This window comes from Acanthochromis polyacanthus, chromosome 1, assembly GCF_021347895.1.
Source record: "Acanthochromis polyacanthus isolate Apoly-LR-REF ecotype Palm Island chromosome 1, KAUST_Apoly_ChrSc, whole genome shotgun sequence".
Taxonomy (NCBI): domain Eukaryota; kingdom Metazoa; phylum Chordata; class Actinopteri; family Pomacentridae; genus Acanthochromis; species Acanthochromis polyacanthus.
In genome coordinates, this window is record NC_067113.1 from 26,163,338 (window position 1) to 26,181,867 (window position 18,530).

At 39.3% G+C, this 18,530-nt stretch overlaps 1 protein-coding gene across 1 annotated transcript; it reads left to right on the plus strand.

The window, feature by feature from the left end:
* The first annotated feature begins 756 nt into the window (after positions 1-756).
* On the plus strand, positions 757-9,703 carry LOC110972844 (eukaryotic translation initiation factor 5A-1-like). Its single transcript, XM_022223228.2, has 5 exons — positions 757-918; positions 2,834-3,011; positions 3,154-3,258; positions 5,418-5,549; positions 5,942-9,703. Exons 2-5 carry the CDS (start codon positions 2,850-2,852, stop codon positions 6,002-6,004), a joined length of 462 nt encoding a protein of 153 aa, XP_022078920.1. The 5' UTR covers positions 757-918; positions 2,834-2,849; the 3' UTR covers positions 6,005-9,703.
* The last annotated feature ends 8,827 nt before the right edge of the window (positions 9,704-18,530 follow it).

Below are 18,530 nucleotides of genomic sequence, written 5' to 3' on the forward strand. Positions count from 1 at the left end.
TGGTGTATTTTATCAGAGCCAGCGGGTGTTCTGCTGCTGAGGGTCTGTGTGTTTCTGAGAACAAACCCGAATTAAACCTGAAGTTCTGAACACACAACACGACAGTGGACGTGCTTTCATGTTTTGGGTTTTGTTGGTGAGACAATAATTAGTTTTCTGACTCGTTATTAACCAGGCAACCTGTGTTAAGTTGTGAAAATCCCCAGTTGACATGGGCGTGTTTATTGAAGGATCACCAGGTGTTGAACACCTGACAGAATGACAAAGATCTATGAGGATGAAGTGAAATACTTGTCAAGCTGATCGGTAGCACAATGAATAAAACGGTGGTCTCATAATTTTACCGTTCGAATCCTCTCACCATACTTGAAAAATATGCGTTTTTTATTTCGGCCCCCACATTTCTTTTTACCGTCGGTAGATAATATTTACATGGATATAGGTGATGCCGACGTTTTTCGGCGAGGTCTTGATCTGGTATCTTTATTTCACCTAAATCCAGGCCTGATCGTGACGGATCTGCGGACGAAACATCTGGAGACGGCAACTATCGCCAGTTAACCTGATCACCAGTTAAACTGCAACACCGGCCCTCGCGGCCCAAACATCAGACCGACCCACCGGGCCTGGTATTTTCTTAAACTACACTTCTATGTAAAAGTCTTAATGGTGTTTACTTTCTAGTCTTATCTACTTTTTTTTTTTTTTTTTTTTTTTTTTTTTTAAACCAACGGTTTTATTTATTTGTATTCACGTGTCCTTAACAAACACAAGGACGTCACAGGCACTGCTCTGTCTCTCCCTCCACCCCTGCGCGTCACCGGGGCTCGTACCTGCCCTCTCTGCCCCTCATGCGGTACAAAAGCTCCACGCATGCGAAGTGATTCTCCCTTTTTTTTGGTGGAAGTACGACACAAGGTAAGCTAAATGTACACACCTAAAAGTACAGTTACAGCAATGGCTGTATTCGAGGAATGAGTTTGTGGTGTCGCAACGCCCTGCGTGATGTGTTAATACTGGGAGGGCGTTCGTGGTAGCATTAGTTAAGCATTAACTTCGGAGTAGTGGGCGAGCGAATGAAAGAAGTTAGCAGCTAACATTAGCAGCGGCAGTATGTGTCAGCTGGTGTCGATGGGTGTTGGTCGTCTTTAGCGAGCCAGCAATGACATAAAACACACCCAAGTTGCGAGCCTGAAGCTTGCTTTCTCACCCAAGCTGCCGTGTCAGACGCTCTTGTGGCCCAACTGCCACGTAACATAGGTAGCTAATGGGGTTTGTTAGCTTTCTGACCTAAGCTGCTTAGCTACTGTCATGCTAATCTGAGCCTTTGTTTAAACTACTTTCTGAAGCTAGCGTGTTTATAAGCTAGTCGACATGTTTAATATGTTAGGTGTGTCACCCAAACACTGTAAAAATGGGGATTTGAGCTGAAACAGACAAAATCTACACATTAGCATTAGCTGTTAGACTGTCAAGTAGTTGGCCAGTAAGACGTGGTGGCACCGCCTAGTTTAAGTGGTTGTACACAAGTTTTGGGAACGAATGTTGGAAAGCAGAGCAATTTGAGATCATTTTAATGTACGATGTAAAATGTAAAAGCTTACATACATTTTAACGTCGATCCAATGTGCAGTTAAAGGATTTAGAGGAACGACTACTAACTTTTAACTCACTCCTCCTATTACAGCCCGACCTTAATTCATATAAAGGGAAGCACCAAAGCAGGCATTTGCTGACAGTTCAGAATATAGTTGAATATCGTACAGTTAGGTATTCAGGCAGTCTGTAGTGCTTTCAAATATTTACTACTTTCTAGATCGACTTTTCTTACTTAATATTCCCTTTGAGTCAACGCACATTTTCAAAATGTACGCTTCTATCCTTCTTTGTAGCTTATGTTTAAAAGTTACCTCTTAAAATGTGCATGTGGCACCTTTTCTTATCAGTTCAGTCATTTTAATTAATTTATACACCTTTAGGCTTTAATAACTGATATGTTTCAGCGACATTGTTTAATTTAGAAGGCGTCACACATATCTTTTGATGGTTACTTTAAGCTGTCAGGAAACAAGACTACAACACGTTTTGGCTATTACAGATTAAAATATTGATTAAATGCTTTAGAAATCAATGACTGTTCAGATTGCCAGTTAACACACACAGCTGGAGATGCACTAAACGCATCTCATGCTCATTTCCATGAGTAAAAATGCTCATCTCTGCAAAATACCACAGTATTTTGCATCACTGTAGTTGTCACACGGAGACCATGTGGCACTGTAAAAATCAGTTTTGTGTTTTCTGATGAAATGTTTAAAAAGAACTGTACTGTGGAGGGAAATGATCTGTCTTTTTGTCCTATGTTCTGCAGAGAAAAAGCCTGTTTGTTCAGTAATGGTCACTTAAAAACCATGTGGCATGACAAGGGACAAATTTTTGTCCGTCTCTTGTCAAAGACAGTGTCAAAAGTATAGTTTTTTCTTGCTGATTGAACCTTTTGCTGATTAACATTTAAAGTAATTTTAGCTGCATTTTAAAGATATTGATTTTAAAGCCCTGACAGCCTAATCATTAAATAGATTTAAGTGGGGCCATGTGAGTGCACCTTCACCAGGACAGGACTGAATGTGCTGAGCACCAGTCTGGTGCTTGATTGTTGTCACAATTCTGTTTGGAATTGTTTAAAAGAAACTGTGTTCACCATTTACTCTGCAATGAATATGACACATTTACTTTAGTTCTTTTGCCATGTTGATTCTTATTACCATAAAATCCTAATAATCACATTTTACATTTGTCCTTGTGTTCTTTTACTCATATGTGCGACATACAGCACTGCGCAACCCATCATGGCAGATGAGGATTTCACCGGTGGGGACTCTGGAGCCTCTGCAACATTCCCCGTGCAGTGCTCCGCATTGAGGAAGAATGGCTATGTCATGCTGAAAGGACATCCCTGTAAGATAGTTGACATGACTACCTCTAAGACTGGCAAGCATGGACATGCCAAGGTAAAAACCACCTCGTGCATCCTCAGGAATTCAGAGCTTAAGGCAATTCTGTGATTTAGCCCCATGTTTCCCAGTTTTACAAATAACCCCCAATTCTTACTGGGCCCAGTGCAAGAGCTTATCAGTTGTGATATTTTCCTAGGTTCACCTTACTGGACTTGACATCTTCACTCAGAAGAAGTATGAAGATATCTGCCCATCTACCCATAACATGGATGTTCCTAATGTATCAAGGAAAGATTACCAGGTGAGATGTCCCTATTGGAAATAAATACAATTAGTCTACAACATTTGCGATTAGTCCTGCATATTTGTCTTTTTGGCTGACAAACAATACACCAATAATGGTTGTCCTGAGCAGTACGTTGTGTTTTTTAAAAATTTGTTTTCACCACCATTGTAGTTACTTTCCACAATATTTTGGATTGAATAAATGACCTAATCTCAATGAGAAATTGTGAAAGAAAATGTCTGCAATCTCGATTGCTAAACAAGTTTGTCAGAGCTGAGCTGTCTCTTCAGTATTTGTGAAACAATATGCTGCTTTTAAACTGGTGTAACAGGCTTTGGTGTGCCAGCAAGCAGTCTCCTCTTGCCTAATTAGGCCTTTTTGGGTAGGCAATTTAAAAAATACAAGGGAAAAGTGGTTGGTACATTACTAGGATGGCAGATTTGTAGTTGAGTAAGTTAAACTGGGTTTCAGTCGTTTTTTTTGTTTTTTTTAAACATTGTATTCTGTCTGACTAAATATTTTGGTAAATGGTGCCAGTGCTTTTCTGCAGCAACATGGTTATGTTTCGTATCAATGTAATGTTTTTTTTTTTTTTTGGAAAGGCATAGGAGGAGCTCGAGAAATCACGTATTTAACTCATGCTTGTGGTAGCATTGGTATGGTGTGAGCCTGTATACAGCAGGGCCAATTGGATAACATTTCTGGTCTGTTGAAGGTTAATCTCTCTTGGGATGTCACAGGAACTGCTACTTCAGGACCAAGTTGAGGACAAAATTCTGAAGATGCGATAGTACTTGGGTTGTTTTGTGGTACCAGAAGTGCCACAGATGGCATAGGCACTGGAGATGCTGGATGATAGCAACTTTTGTTGCATTTGGGGCTTTCTTGCAGTTACCAGGCCATCGTAGCAACCAACTTCACTGCAGATGCAGGATTGCTCGGCTTCTGTTTTTTGGGTGTGTTCGCTCGCTGCTTGAGGTATTTTGATTTCCAGTTCTACACAGAATCCAAAGTATCTAGCAGCTTTACCAAACCCTTAAACTGGAACTTCAGTTTTTTTCAACCTGGGGTCTGTTTTCATATGTCTTTTCATACATGTGAGTGATGGAGAAATGAATTTTCGACATAGCTCCAGTATTTAGCCTGGCAGGCAGCTTCGCAGCTCAGCTAGCGAAAAGTATGGGGCAACTTGCCCCACCCCCACCCGCGTCAAAGTCCGCCCTAACGTGCTTTTTTTCACACACTGACCGGCTCGGATAGTCTCAACGAGTGTCCCACAACATACTAGAGATGAGAAGTGAACGAAAACCTCCCCATTACTTGGTGATCGCTATTTGTTGTGGTCTGTATCCAAATCTCAGGACGCTAGAAAGCAAATCGAAATCGCGCGATAGCTCGTGCTATCACCGGTGTTTTGGCGCGAGCTGTTCCCCTTAAAGTTCCCCTTTAAGGAAGATTGAGGCAATGTTTCACAAGCTAGCATCAATGACCTCAATAACTCTGTCGAAGATGTGTGGGGCTGCATAAAGCAAATTTTGGTGACACTGACTTGTGACTGTTGGTCTAGGTTCAGTTTTTGAAAACATATTGTGCAATATCTGTGCAGTGGTTTATGTTGACATCCATTCATTTGTGTTGAATTTGGTCTTCACAGTCATGGAAATTCAATAATCTTATCTGCTTCCAACTACTTTTGGTAGCTGCAAATTCTGTTTTCTGTCCCCGTTTGCCAGATTTTCATTATATACAATAACTACATATAATACAATATACTAATAGTGTGGTCCAAGTTGGCAAGCTTTAGCCACAGAGTGTCTTGGCAAACTGTAATGACATGTTTCCACTGCAGCTCCACAGCTTTGTTTTACTGTCATATGATGGTTTTTAGGTGGATTGAAGTTGTTGATGATGTAAATTGAACCACTTCTTCTTTTGCTACTTCACACTAAAAGCTTTTGACTGCCAAACCAGCATGGCTGTTACGCTCATCTCAGAGTATCTTCGTTAGTTGTCCAGATCGAGTTTTGTACCTTTTTATGCTTTGGAATGACATTCCACCTCGAGTTAGATTGGCTGGTGCTGGTTAGTCTTTTTCTGCTTTTGCAATGTATTTTAGGCTGCAGTCATGTTTTTAATTCAATTGTTCTTGCCCTTTGCTTGATGGCACATTTTAGGTAGTTGATCTCTCAGACGGCTACTTGACTCTGTTGGATGATGGTGGTGAGACCAGAGAGGACCTTAAATTGCCAGAAGGTGACCTGGGCAAAGAAATCGAGAAGAAACAGGATAACGGAGAAAGCTTTATGGTAAGTCTAATTTCTGTGTCCTGAAGATGGAAAAAATGATCTCCTTTTGGTAGTTACTGAAGGAGATTAACTGTTTTTAAACCTACCTAATTGTATGTTAAGACATGCTGTTATAATCTGTTCCACTTGCTGACATGTTTTGGCACCATTCCTTGCTTTCACTGGAACACTGGATCATTTGTAGTCCTGTTAAATAGAATCACCAAATCAAGAAAATGTAGTTCAGTATTTAGAAATTTGAACTTGTTAGTAGTTTAATTTAGCAAGTAATGCTAGGCTACCTTAGCATCAATGTTACTAGAATTCATACTTAATAAATGCATAAAATCTGCACAAAGTACTAAGTGATGTGAGACAGTTGGTCCTGATCTATTTTTCATTCTTTTCTTCAGGTCTCTGTTATGAAAGCTATAGACGACGAGCAGGTGGTTGGCATTAAAAACATGACTTCTTAAGTCCACAACAACGCTGGAGACCTTTCCCTTCTATCCTCCATTATGGTTTTCAAGCCACACCAAAGCTATTGGCCTTCACCCCACATCTCCACCAGTTCTCTGCTGTCAGCTAAAATCCGGAAACTGGACTTGGGTCAGCTTCAACTGTACCTCAGACTCAGGCTTGACTGGCATTCTCTTCAGCCAGTGAAGTTTTCCACCTGTAGCGATTGCGGTGTAACTTTGCAATGGATACTGATATAATTCCAGGCGTTTCAAACATTATTTTAGCAATCCATAACAATCCGTTTAGAGTATGGTCGATTTATTTCTTCATGCGTTTGCATTGCTTTTGAAATCCATATCTTTTTTTCAAAAATGTTTTTTTCTTTTTTGAATGAGGAGTTTTTCAGTCGTCCGCAAACAGAGTTGTTTACGGCTGTTGTAGGGTTGTTCAAAGATGCTTTACCTTACTTGCGTTTCCCCTAAAACAATTTCATCTTCACTGACAGAAGTTGCCCCTCAAGGAAGCTCCAGCTCAACTTGGTACACAGTTCAGAGAACCCAAAGACATAACGTCATTAACAGCCGGAATATGCCTTTCCGCCTTCAACCGTTAACTCCTAGACATCTACATGCACACAGTTGACAATTGACTTGTATACACATGCCTTAGCAGGTATGAACTTATGTAAACAGCAACATTTTATTTATTCTGCACCTAAGCTGCAGCTCTAATGGCAAGCTTTCTACTGCATATAGCCAGGCCTCAAGATCGGCCTTTTCTAGCAGGGAACTCTGCTGTCTCAGCTGATACGATGCTGAGCAGGCCTGGACAGAGGTCGTTGGGTGGGGCCATTTTCTCTTCTATGCTACTAAACTTTCCTTTCACTTGAGGCCTTTATGAGCTGACAAATGTATAGAAAACGAAAGAACAAAACACTGAACACCTTTTACTATTATAGTCTTATGATCATTTTCTTTTAGTTTAAACAATTTGAACAATTCAACTTTGTTCAACAAGGAATTTTTCGTTATCGAATGCTACAGATATTCACTTGTTGGCGTGAAAATGAGAAAGTATTTTAGGATTTTTATGATGTAGACAATACTTAGTGGTAGTTGTCCAGATCTTGGGGTGGGACACATTGGTGCCCAAGAACAGAGTAGATAAGCAGTTCCGTTGAGCTACGTTTTGGGTTTTAGGTGGGCAGATGGTAGAAGGGTAGTTGGTAGAAACAACATTTTGGGGTGATTGGTCTATTTGCAATTTAATGGGAGTCTTAAGGGTTTGTGCAGAGTTTGCACTGTAAAACAGATAGTGGCTCACGTTGATTTTTGTGAAATTATGCTAAATTGTTGTTCTCTACGTTTACACAAACTGTTACTGGGTGACATCAGAAAATGGCAGGGAATCAGAATGCATTTACATGCATTGATGTGGTTGCTGGTGAACCTGCATATAAATGCAGGTAGTCAATTTTCTCCCCTACCTCCTACTGTTACATTAAAACTGAATGGCATACTCTAAGTGTATTAGCAATATATTTGAAGCAGTGCAACCTGAGTTTTTAAATTTTTATGTTCCTGTTTTCTGATCAGAGCATGTTACCTAAGTGAAGAAATCTATCTTTCAAGAGTGAATATGTCAGGAAATCCACAAGTCTGCTACAGAAATGACTTGGGTGACCTTTTGGATTGAACTACAAGGGTGCATGAGTATGAAATACAGCAATACTTAACCTATTAAATTTAGGTCTTGAACTTTTGCTCTTGTAAAAACCCTGTCAGAACCTCAGTTATATGAATACATCAAGAAAACTGGTTTCTGTAGCAGAAGTTTCTATCCCTTACACTGGGTAAGGAAAATGTTTACATGATGTTTATGACATCAGGTTACTGCTAAATGTTGAGAATAATCAGATTTCCTAAATGCGTGTAAACACACAATATTGTAATATTGACATTCAAAAGTATTTTGTTCAGTCTTCAAGTTGTCCTTTGTACAACAGCGGCCGGTCTGCTATTATTGTTCGGACTTTAGTCTACTAAAAGTATATTTTTCTTTGTTACCTCTGTCAAAACACCAAAGCAGTCCATTGGGTGTTGTATTTTGTGTTAAGTTATACAGGACATTTGTTTCTCATCATTCCATTCTTGTTCGGTGTATGTTTTCCTTTTTATATCATGCTAGGAACTGTAGCTCGCAACAGTTTTTTTTTTTTTTTTTACTTGTGTAAAACTGTGCAACAGCAGTAATGTGGCTTGCAAGGAGCGAAGGTGAAAGCCGTAAGACTGTACGGAATGTGCTAATTTTACATTTCATGTAAAGAATAAATTCTTTCAAGCAGGAGGAAAAAAAGCAAATATATGTGCTAAGAACGGCATTATAGCATAGTAGCAGCAAGCGCGGTGTTCGACAGGCTATGGCAAACAGAGACACATGCTCAAAAACCCGAAGCTCCTGCTTGGTTTCATAAGCACATAAATCCTTGCAACTTCAGCCTGCAGCACCAAAACCTGATTTGTATTGTTGTTGTTTGATTTCTTTCAGTTTTTTTCAGTTCTTTTGTGGTAATAACCTCATGGAATGTGTGGAAAACATAACCATTTGTATGCAGAACACAGGAAATGCACTTTTTGGGGGGGAAGTAAAGCTGTGCATATGTTAACCTAATCTACATTATAGAATTGTGCTCTGTCCTTTTTATTGTGGTTGCACACATGCCATTGTGCCTGTGAAAACCAGATTTTGTTTGTTGTAGTAGTAGACAGCCTTCTTAAATACATGGCATGATTTCTGAATGCTAATTTTCTAATCAGCTGTCCGGGTTAACCGTGATGATATGAAGGTTTTTCAGCCATCTCCATCGCCCCAACAGAAGAGGAGTTGTCTTTAAGCCATATTTGTGCCCGGTTTTATTTGTCTACGGACTCCTTTGCCATCTTTAATTCCCTCCTGTTCCTGAGCTACTCTGGCCTCTGATATGTAGCACTTCTTTCGTATCACGCACATCAACAATCCTTTCCGCTTTTAGTTGTATTAAAGCTGTCTCACGTAATCTCTGAAAGCATGGTTTAAACTCCATGATAGATAGTATTCGATGCCTTCAAGTGCTGATTTAGGATCAGAGTCTGCTCGGGATACCTGCAAAAATGACTGGTTGGTGCCACAAGGGCAGATTTTCTCAGGGCTGAGTGTTAGGAGATGTAATTGGTGTCACCAATGAGGATAATCAATGAGATTATTAACATGGTTTTTGTTGTGATTCATCTGTCTCAAGCCTGTACTATTCTGGTGTTGGAAAATGTTACATTTCCTGTTTTTCCCCCCATAGCCTCTTGGAGATATTGCCTGCTTTGCTTCTTTTTCTTCTTCTTTTAACTGGGTTATGTTGCTTTTCGTCAAAGAAAACGGTTTATTTGAATGTTTAGACCGCAGGTACAGGAAATGGGTGAACTACACAGTCTCGCATTCTGTATGTTCTCATGGATGCTGGTTAAAGGGCATTTTCAAAGCTTAGCACAGGTCTCTTTTTGCATTATTGCGTCCAGGGGGAAATCTGACCTTTTAGCTTCTTCTGAAACCTAAAGATATATGGGCTCCTATTTTCTCTATTATAACTAATGTGTGGCTGCTGTCTTAGAAATAACAACCGTCTTTTTGTTCTTGTTGCAAAAATAAAGTACATTCAGATGTTACCGGCTACAAGAAATGTAGCAAGCTGTTCTCTTATTTTGTCTGAACTGATGAACGCTTCAGTGAAATTCATTAAAACAACGTGCTTGTGTTTCTTTCGGGGACAGAACAACAGACTGTTAACAAAAATGCGTGCAGTCCATTATTTTGGTGACTATACTTCCAGCAAATTACATTGTGCTTAAGTCACTGAGGCTTGCTTGGTGTTAACCTTTAGGTTTGATATGTTTTCTCAATACTTTTGTCGCTGTTGTGGAAGAATCCATACCAGTGAATGGACATAAAAATAGATGTATTATATAACATGATAAATCAGTGTGTGAGGTTAGACGTTTTTATTAAATTGAAATGTAGTACGAGGTAAGAAATGACCAATGGTCTTGGGCTCGTTATTAAATTATTTTTTTCTTTAAAGTAGATTGATTTAATTGAAACAATGCTCTGCTTTTCTATGCTTTTAGTTTGATACTGTGCAGTAACATGTAATTTGTCATTCAGCTCATTTAAAAAAGAAAAAGTCACACATCGAGCTGATTGTGTGAAAGACATGGAACGTGGCTACAAAAGTTGACCTCTGGGAGCTTTGCACTACAGTGTGTAGCTGCCCCCTATGCAGCTTTTGAATCAGGGTGAGTTTCATATACAAACACCCAAGAAGTCCTCACTTTTGAAAGAGAAAGCATAAAAATGCCAGACTCGATTTTGTTCGTGTTGACACTACGGTGCTTTGGAGTGAATGTCCTTTAGGAGAAACAAGGACTATTTTTTTCCTTTTTTCACAAGTTGAAAAAAAACAGGAAAATGAAAGTGTATTTTGGAGCAAATTGCACTGCTCAGTGTGCCAAAGCTCCCTCAGTCACAGGTCATGGCTCATCTAACAGCATAATTACTCTAAAAATGCTTCTAAACACACCCAAGAATGCACAAAAAGAGAACACTGTGAGGTGGCCTGCTTCGAGTCCAAATGAAGGGGAAAAGTGAAAATTTGCAGAGGCAGAAAGCACCTAGTAAACCTGAGAGAGAGAAAGCAGTTTGCACAAGAGGGGGGAGCCAAAGGGGGAAGCTTAGTCATCTCATTAGGAGCTAAAGTAGGACCTTGATTAAAGTAATTTCCTTTTTAAAAATGAGCATGACAAAATACTTGGTTACGGGTCCCAATAGTTTTGGTCAATGTCAAAAATAGATGAGAGTGGAAGACAATTAGTATCATTAGTTAAGAGAGAATTGATTTTGCTCTGTTTTGTTTTGAAGTTTCCTTTATTGTTGTTGTTGGTTTTGCTAAGTGCAAAGGTATATATCATTTTGGCCACATCTGTATGTGAGGATTCATTAGTGCCAAAAAGTTCATTTGAGATTCACATGTTGAGGTGTCTTCGGTGTTCACTTAAATGCATCTGTGTTGTCTCACCTGTTCTTGCTTAGAGGAAAATCTTAAGAGATATGAATTTAAATATCACAGGATGTTAATCATATGTTCCAATACATTTTACTTCACAAACTGTGAATTTCCCTGGTCAGGGATCAATAAAGTTTATCTTATCTTATCAGACTTGACACTAGGCAGCATAAATGCCCGACAGTGTAAGCACTTTGATGATCTCTTAAGAAACAAAAATCATACAGTAATCTGGATTTCTTTGTGGATAAGATCTTGACACTCTTCGGTTTGATGTAAATTGACCTCTACAGCATGCTCTTCCCCCAGTGTTTCACTCAAATCTGTCCCACCAGGTAGGAAACAGAATTACTCTCATCTAGAGAGTTATAAGTAAGGTAATATTCACATAAAAAAACAAAGTGAAACTGATAATAAACTCATTTTATGATAAACTGAATTGTGCAAAGATACAAAATAACACACAACTCAATAAGTAACACAGAGGCTGCAATATTATTAGGTCTCTACACTGTGACCCAAATTATTATGCAAGTCAGTTTTTTAAAAATATCGTTATCCAAATATGTTCCACTGATGAACAAGTGGTATTAATGCAAGCCTGATAGGGCAGTTGATTATCCAAAAGCATAAAATATCTGAAGCATTTAAATTTTGAGTAATAATTAGTTAAAATTTAAAATGCTTTGAACCAAATTATTATGTAGACATAAATAAAGGTGAGTATTCTGTGTTCTGTGACCATAAGCACTAAAGATGGGAGAGGGGCGGCCAACGATCGAAATAGCCAGATTATTGGACCGTGACCATAGGACAATCAAGGCCTTTGTTTCTAATGGTGAAAAAACAAGAAAAAACATGAATAGGCCCCAAGCAGGAAGCTAACAGCTTGAGATTTGTCAGCTTTAAAGAGAGAAATGGTCAAACAGCCTTTGAGTTCCAGTACAAGCATCTTTTCTGCTGTTGGTCTAGGTCACACCCCAAAGACATCACGGAATCGTGTTCTGAAAACACTTGGTAAGATCCAAAAAGCGAAAACAAGGCCTCCACTTAATCAAAAGCATAAGGATAAAAGACTTGCTTGATGTAAGAAGTACATGAAATTGGATTTGGATCTGGACTGATGAGATGCGTGCCACCCTTGATGGTCCGGGCAGTTGGGCTAGAGGTTGGATAGCCGAAGGTGCCGATGCTCCACCCAGGTTGAGGCGTCAGCAAGGTGGTGGAGGTGTGATGATATGGGCAGGCACCATAAAAAATGAACTCATTGGACCTTTCCAGGTTGCAGAAGGAGCGAAAACGGATTCTGCAAATTACTGCAAATTTCTGGGAGAGAATTTCCTTCCGTGGTTGAAGAAAAAAACAGCTGCTCAGCGCAAGAAAATGATGTTCATGCATGATAATGCTCCAAGCCATGTATTGAAGTTTACTGCTGAATGGCTGGCATCAAAGGGCTACCCAAAGGACAAGGTAATGGACTGGCCAGCATCCTCACCCGATTTAAACCGCATAGAAGATCTGTGGTCGATCCTGAAAAGAAGGGTTTTTGAAAATGGAAAACAGTTCTCATCAAAGGATAAGCTGTGGGAAGCTATTGTAAAGGCTGCAAAAAGCACAACACCTGCTGAAATTGAAAACTTAACATTTTCAATGGACAGCAGGATCCTTATTCTGATGCAGAAGAAAGGTGGCTACATCTCCAAGTAAATGTTTTATTTTCATATGCTGGATGTTTTAGTTTGAAATAAAGATTTGCATAATAATTTGGTTCACCTGAAATTCGAAATGTTATTATATTTTCCATCTGATATCATTTGAGTGTCACATTTTTATGGATAAATTTGTAGAATCAATATAGCAATGTATACTGAAAGAAAGGGTGGGCTAACCCCAATAGTTTCTGCAAAGTAATTAAAAACCTAACTTGCATAATAATTTGGGTCGCAGTGTAGATCTATGAGCTGTGTAGAGGAAGCAGTGAGTTCTTTCTGTGAGGTTTATTTTGTAGGAGGGTTAAGGTCATTCATTTACAGCAGCCGTTTTGACCTGAAATAGTAGGTGTTACTAATCACATCAATGAAGGCTCTGCACCCAATCAGAACGGCCACTTCAGTGATGTCATCAGTAACGCCTGTGCTTACTTCCTATTCTAGGTCAAAATGGCTGCAGTGCAAAAGCTCTGTTGGTGAAACCGCATGAACAACAGTATACGCAGCAGAAATATGAGCCACTAGTAGCTTAATTATGTAAGTTAAACAACAGAATCAGCCACTGAGAAGCTATACTGAGTCTGGCTTTATTGAGATCATGTGTTTGTCTTCAGTTGCTAGCAAACAAAGCCATGATGCCAAACTGAAGCACCATCTGACAGCTTACTCCAAGGATGTTACAGAGGGCAACTGAAATGATACATTTATATATATATATATATATATATATATATATATAATATTCCTGTCTAATGGATTTCCTCCACATAAATGACTTGTCTGTTCATGTAGAGAAGGAAGCAGCCATGTAGATTTGAACATTGGGACAAAATGCATGGCCCATTTATGGCTTAAAATGCAGCTGCTGAACACTAAAGGTGAAAACCCAGCAGGTGTCTCACGCAGAATTTTGCTCATCTTTTTGCAGGACCATCCTGAACTTACTGCTGAGGCCATGGACATTTTTCTCCTCTTTCTTGTGAGACCCCATTCTCCACACTGAATGCAATGAATGACCTTAGAGTCTGCAAGTCAAGTAAAGTGTAACTCCAAGAGTTGAGACTAAGACGTCTCAATTCCTTATGACTACCAGGTAAGCTGCTTTCACTGCGTTCAGAAAGCAAGGCCCTTCGTTTTATTGTATTTAATTATCTAATGAGGATCACAGTTTTCTCTGCAGCATTGTCTGGTGGCAAAACTGCTCTCGGATGACAAATTGTTTGTGACACATGCTAGCAAAGGTTGAATGTTTGTCACTGTTTTTCTGGTTGTAGCTGGCATGAATATGAATTTATTCAGAATTTAGTACTTGGGATCTAAACACCGCACCTGTCACTCTGTGAGTTATGATCCTCCACTTTCAGACACCAGCTCAGCTTTTTCTGGAAGCTCAAATGTGGGTCAGACTGCACAGGGCGCTATGGTTATTTCCACCAGACACAAGATATACAATGAAAACTTTCTTTCCTTTTATGCAAATTTAAGCTGAATATCCAAACTTTTCTCATCAAGAAAACTGTATTACTCAAACCGGATTGTATTTGCAGGTTTATGGGCCTGTGCCTCTTTCCTCAACAAACATGGAGTTTTTTGTTGTCATGAATCAAATTAATACTTTGATGCTCTTTCAGCTACCGCTTGCTTCTCAAAGCATGCAACAAATCCAACTGTAGGCAAACTATTTTTGTGAATGTAAGCCAAGCATATTGCAAAAGACTAAAAGAAAGACAGAACTAGTATTTCATTAATCCAAAGGCATTTTGTAAAAGCGGCTTTACCACAGATGCCCAGTAGGTGGCAGTAAAATATCACTTTTAATAGGTGAAATTTTCAGTTAATTCTTTATCAATCTACTTATCTTGGATGTTGGATATCTAAATTTTAAACAGCTTGCTTTTTTTTTTACACTAATAAAAAAAATACAGTGTTGAGTCATCATATTGTATTTTTTGGCAGCCCAGTGCCAGTGAGAGTAAGTGTCAGTGGTAGTAAAAGTACTTTGGAAAGTGATGCACGTGTTGTGGCATTAGTAAACCCAATTCACACTCTCTATATAGTATTATGTGAGCTGTAAAGGTAAATACACGGCATCCACACATGGCAAGAAGAGATTTTCTCACATTAGCACTCTGAAATTTGGCCATTTTTTTGTATTTCTTTGCCAGAAAGGAAGCACTCAATAGACTTTTATTCTTGATTAATCCTGTCCATAATTAAATTGAATCTTTTAAACCGAGGCCAACCCCATTCTGTCTCAGTCCTGTCTCTCAGAAATGATGTAGTTACAGTCCACCCACATCACTCTGCAGGTTACCCTCTTATATACACAAACTCCCAGTGAACAAGGCACATGGAATCCCCTCGCCATCCCTTCAGATTCCACAACCCGTTAAGACTCCATGGCCATTACGGTTTGTCTTTGCTCCAAGAATGTTTTACTGGAATATGCTGAACTCTTTCAAGGCTCACGTGGAGAATGAAGCGGGGGATTGTGGAGGGGATTGGTCGAGGTTTTATGGCCCATTCCACAGAGCTCCGAACCTGTTTATCCAGACACCAAAGCTACTGGATTCCTGGTTGATTTTATGAGGAGATGAACTGGTTTTTAAATGATTAGAGATTTCATAGAGTCTCGGGGGGGAGACGGCTCGTCCTGTAAAGTCAGGGAAAACACTGCTCTAAGGCTCCATACGTCAACAGTGGGGTGGGTCAAGCGTAGAAAGGGTCTTTATGTAACGGCGGGACCTATTTCTCGAAACAGCTTGAGATGGAGAGAGTGAAGAGATCAAAGCATCAGTGTGAACCATGCGCTTTTATTGAAACTGTATGGGATTAACTGTGTGTGTGTGTGTGTGTGTGTGTGTGTGTGTGTGTGTGTGTGTGTGTGTGTGTGTGTGTGTGTGTGTGTGTGTGTGTGTGTGTGTGTGTGTGTGTGTGTGTGTGTGTGTGTGTGTGTGTGTGTGTGTGTGTGTTCTTGTACTTGCTACATTGTGAGAACCATTTTCTGCATTTAACTATCAAAGTGAGGACATTTTTACAAAGTGAGGACATTTTGGCCGGTCCTCACTTTGAAACAGCCATGTTTGAGGGTGAAGACTTGTTTTTAGAGAACAGGTATGAATTGAGGTTTGGTTAGGGTTAGGGTAAGGATTAAGTTTAGGCAATCAGTTGTGATGGTTAAGGTTAGGGTAAGGCTCTAGGAAATGCATTACGCCTATGGATGTCCTCACTAAGATAGAAGTACAAACGTGTGTGTGTGTGTGTGTGTGTGTGTGTGTGTGTGTGTGTGTGTGTGTGTGTGTGTGTGTGTGTGTGTGTGTGTGTGTGTGTGTGTGTGTGTGTGTGTGTGTGTGTGTGTGTGTGTGTGTGTGTGTGTGTGTGTGAGTGTGAAAGAGTTGAGAAAATATAAAGCTACATTCAGTTTAGCCGTTTCCTACCAGGCCCACACATAAATGCATTTTTGCACTGTTAAAAAGATGATTGAAATCAACTAATCTGCCTTTGCTAGATTAACACAACTTTTAAAGTTAATTTCAAATCACTTCAATTGAATTTTTTTTCTTTCCACTTCAAAACTTGAAGAATTTGTTGAATGTTTTGCTGAGATTTCCTTTAATTCTTCCAATTAACTTCTCGTTTTAACCCTTTGTTTGAAGAAAACATGCACCATTTAAACTAAGTGTGTCTTTAGTATTTGTAATGACAACTCAAGGTAAGTTCTTTACACAATAAAGAAAACAGTGCTAACTGTGATGATGATGATTATTGAATTCAGTCCTTGTGGCCTTATAATTTAAAAAATTGCCTGCAGCATTTGCACATATTGACTTTGTACTGACTCTGGAAGGAAATACATTTAACAGAACCAGCCACAGCCTAGAGTTCTTCACATTAAAGGAACAACTAGCTCTTTAGAGTAAGAAAATCACCATCATTAACAGGATTGATGTTTTAAAGTCAAAGAATTACCAACACAATTAGCAACAGTTAATGAACACATTTCAGTCTCAAAAAGACAAGATGCAGGTTTACACAACAGACGATTTTAATTATGCTGAACCAGATTTACACGCTCATTAACTGTCCAAGCAGTTTAACGATTTGCCAAATAAAAATGACCAACTGGTTTACATAAAAGGTGATAATTTTTGAAGATAGCATTTCTTAGCATCTTAGAGAGGGGGAAATGCCATTTTTGAATACATCTTGCATTTCAAAGGCTCCCTCAAGTAAAAATCAAGTTGTTGTTGTTTTTTTCATCTTGTTGACTGGTCTATGTGTTTTTGTAATATACTGGAAGACGCATCATGAGCAGCATAAGCTGTCAGCACCATGATAATTACAATAATTAACAATACAATTTGCCATTGTGTAACACAGAGGAGCTTTACAATGTTTTACAAGGAGCAGAGCCAGGATATTAGGAGATCTTAGTCATTTCAATGCAAACGGGGACTATTTTCTTCTATAATTTATCTTCGAAATATGTCATCAAGATTCACAGAGATGGATTTTAAGGGGTTAAAGTGATGACCAGGGAGGGACTTTAATACATACTTTTCACTTGTGATTCTGAGTTGAAACAACACAGTGTTTTTTTACAGTGTACTGGTACTGTATTTGTTAATCACCGTAAACCATATTAAATATGAATAAATCCTTATAGGAATATTGTACATGGCAGGCAGGTTTGAAACCAAATATAATCAGACTATATTTGTTTTAAAGAACCTTTAAATAATCTACAAACTCTCATAACTCTGTCAAAACACTAAAAAGCCTGTGAACGTTTATATGAAACACAGCAGAGTTTTTGCTGTGAAATCAAATGCTGCTCTCCACCACAGAAATATCTTTAAATAGCAGTCAGGACTTGCCAACTACAATACGTCAACAGTTTGTGCAGGTTGAAATGATTTTTTTTTTGAAAATGTGTTTTGAAACCGCTATCAATTTTCTCATCTTGTGGCTTCTTTACGTTTAGCTCATGAGACCGTAGCATTCTCTGCATTCAGCTCTGCTTTGATTTGTGTAGCACATGTCTGCACGAGACGATCTGAATGAACGTGTGTGTGTGTGTGTGTGTGTGTGTGCAGGAAGCCATGCGGTTACTCAAGGTGTGTGTCTGAATGCAGCCTTACATGTGTGACTTGCATGTGTGTGTCTGCATAGGGGGTGCTCGAGTGTTTTTGAAGATAAGGGAAGTTATAGAATCCAGATTTTGAAGCAAAAAAAAAAAGAATGGAGCGAAAGACCACTTAGGATTTGGAGGACTGATGGAGGACAGAAGGAGGTGTTTTGGCCTCCTTTCATGTGCTCAGTCCCACTGAGAAAGCAGCAGGGAAGGTTTCTGTGTGTGTGCGATGTTGTATGCGTGGAGTTTGGGCCAAAGACGAATATTAAGCTAACCGTTTGATGGATATAGATGTAGAGAAGCGACCATATCTCTCTTGGTTTTTATATGTTTAGCTTTTGCTTTCTTTTATTGTGGCACCAACAGTGTGGCTGTAGGGATGGCTCTATCTGCTTGGTCCAGATGGAAATTTCTCAACAGCTGTTGGATGGGTTATTATAATCTTTTGTTGAGGCATCAATGGTCCACAGAGGATCCATCCAAATGACTGGTGATTTCTCCTCTTGTGCCATTATCAGGTTAACATTTGTGGTTTTGGAAGGGTTGGATTCACTTTAAATCTGGTAAACATCGTGTCTGATGTCCGGAGCAACTATGAGCGACAGGAG

Bases quoted from the DNA above. Each gene is read 5' to 3' on its own strand.
- LOC110972844 (XM_022223228.2), top strand. From the start codon at position 2,850: ATGGCAGATGAGGATTTCACCGGTGGGGACTCTGGAGCCTCTGCAACA. The intron at 3,012-3,153 runs GTAAAAACCACC...ATATTTTCCTAG, and splicing joins GCAAGCATGGACATGCCAAG to GTTCACCTTACTGGACTTGA. The intron at 3,259-5,417 runs GTGAGATGTCCC...GGCACATTTTAG, and splicing joins TATCAAGGAAAGATTACCAG to GTAGTTGATCTCTCAGACGG.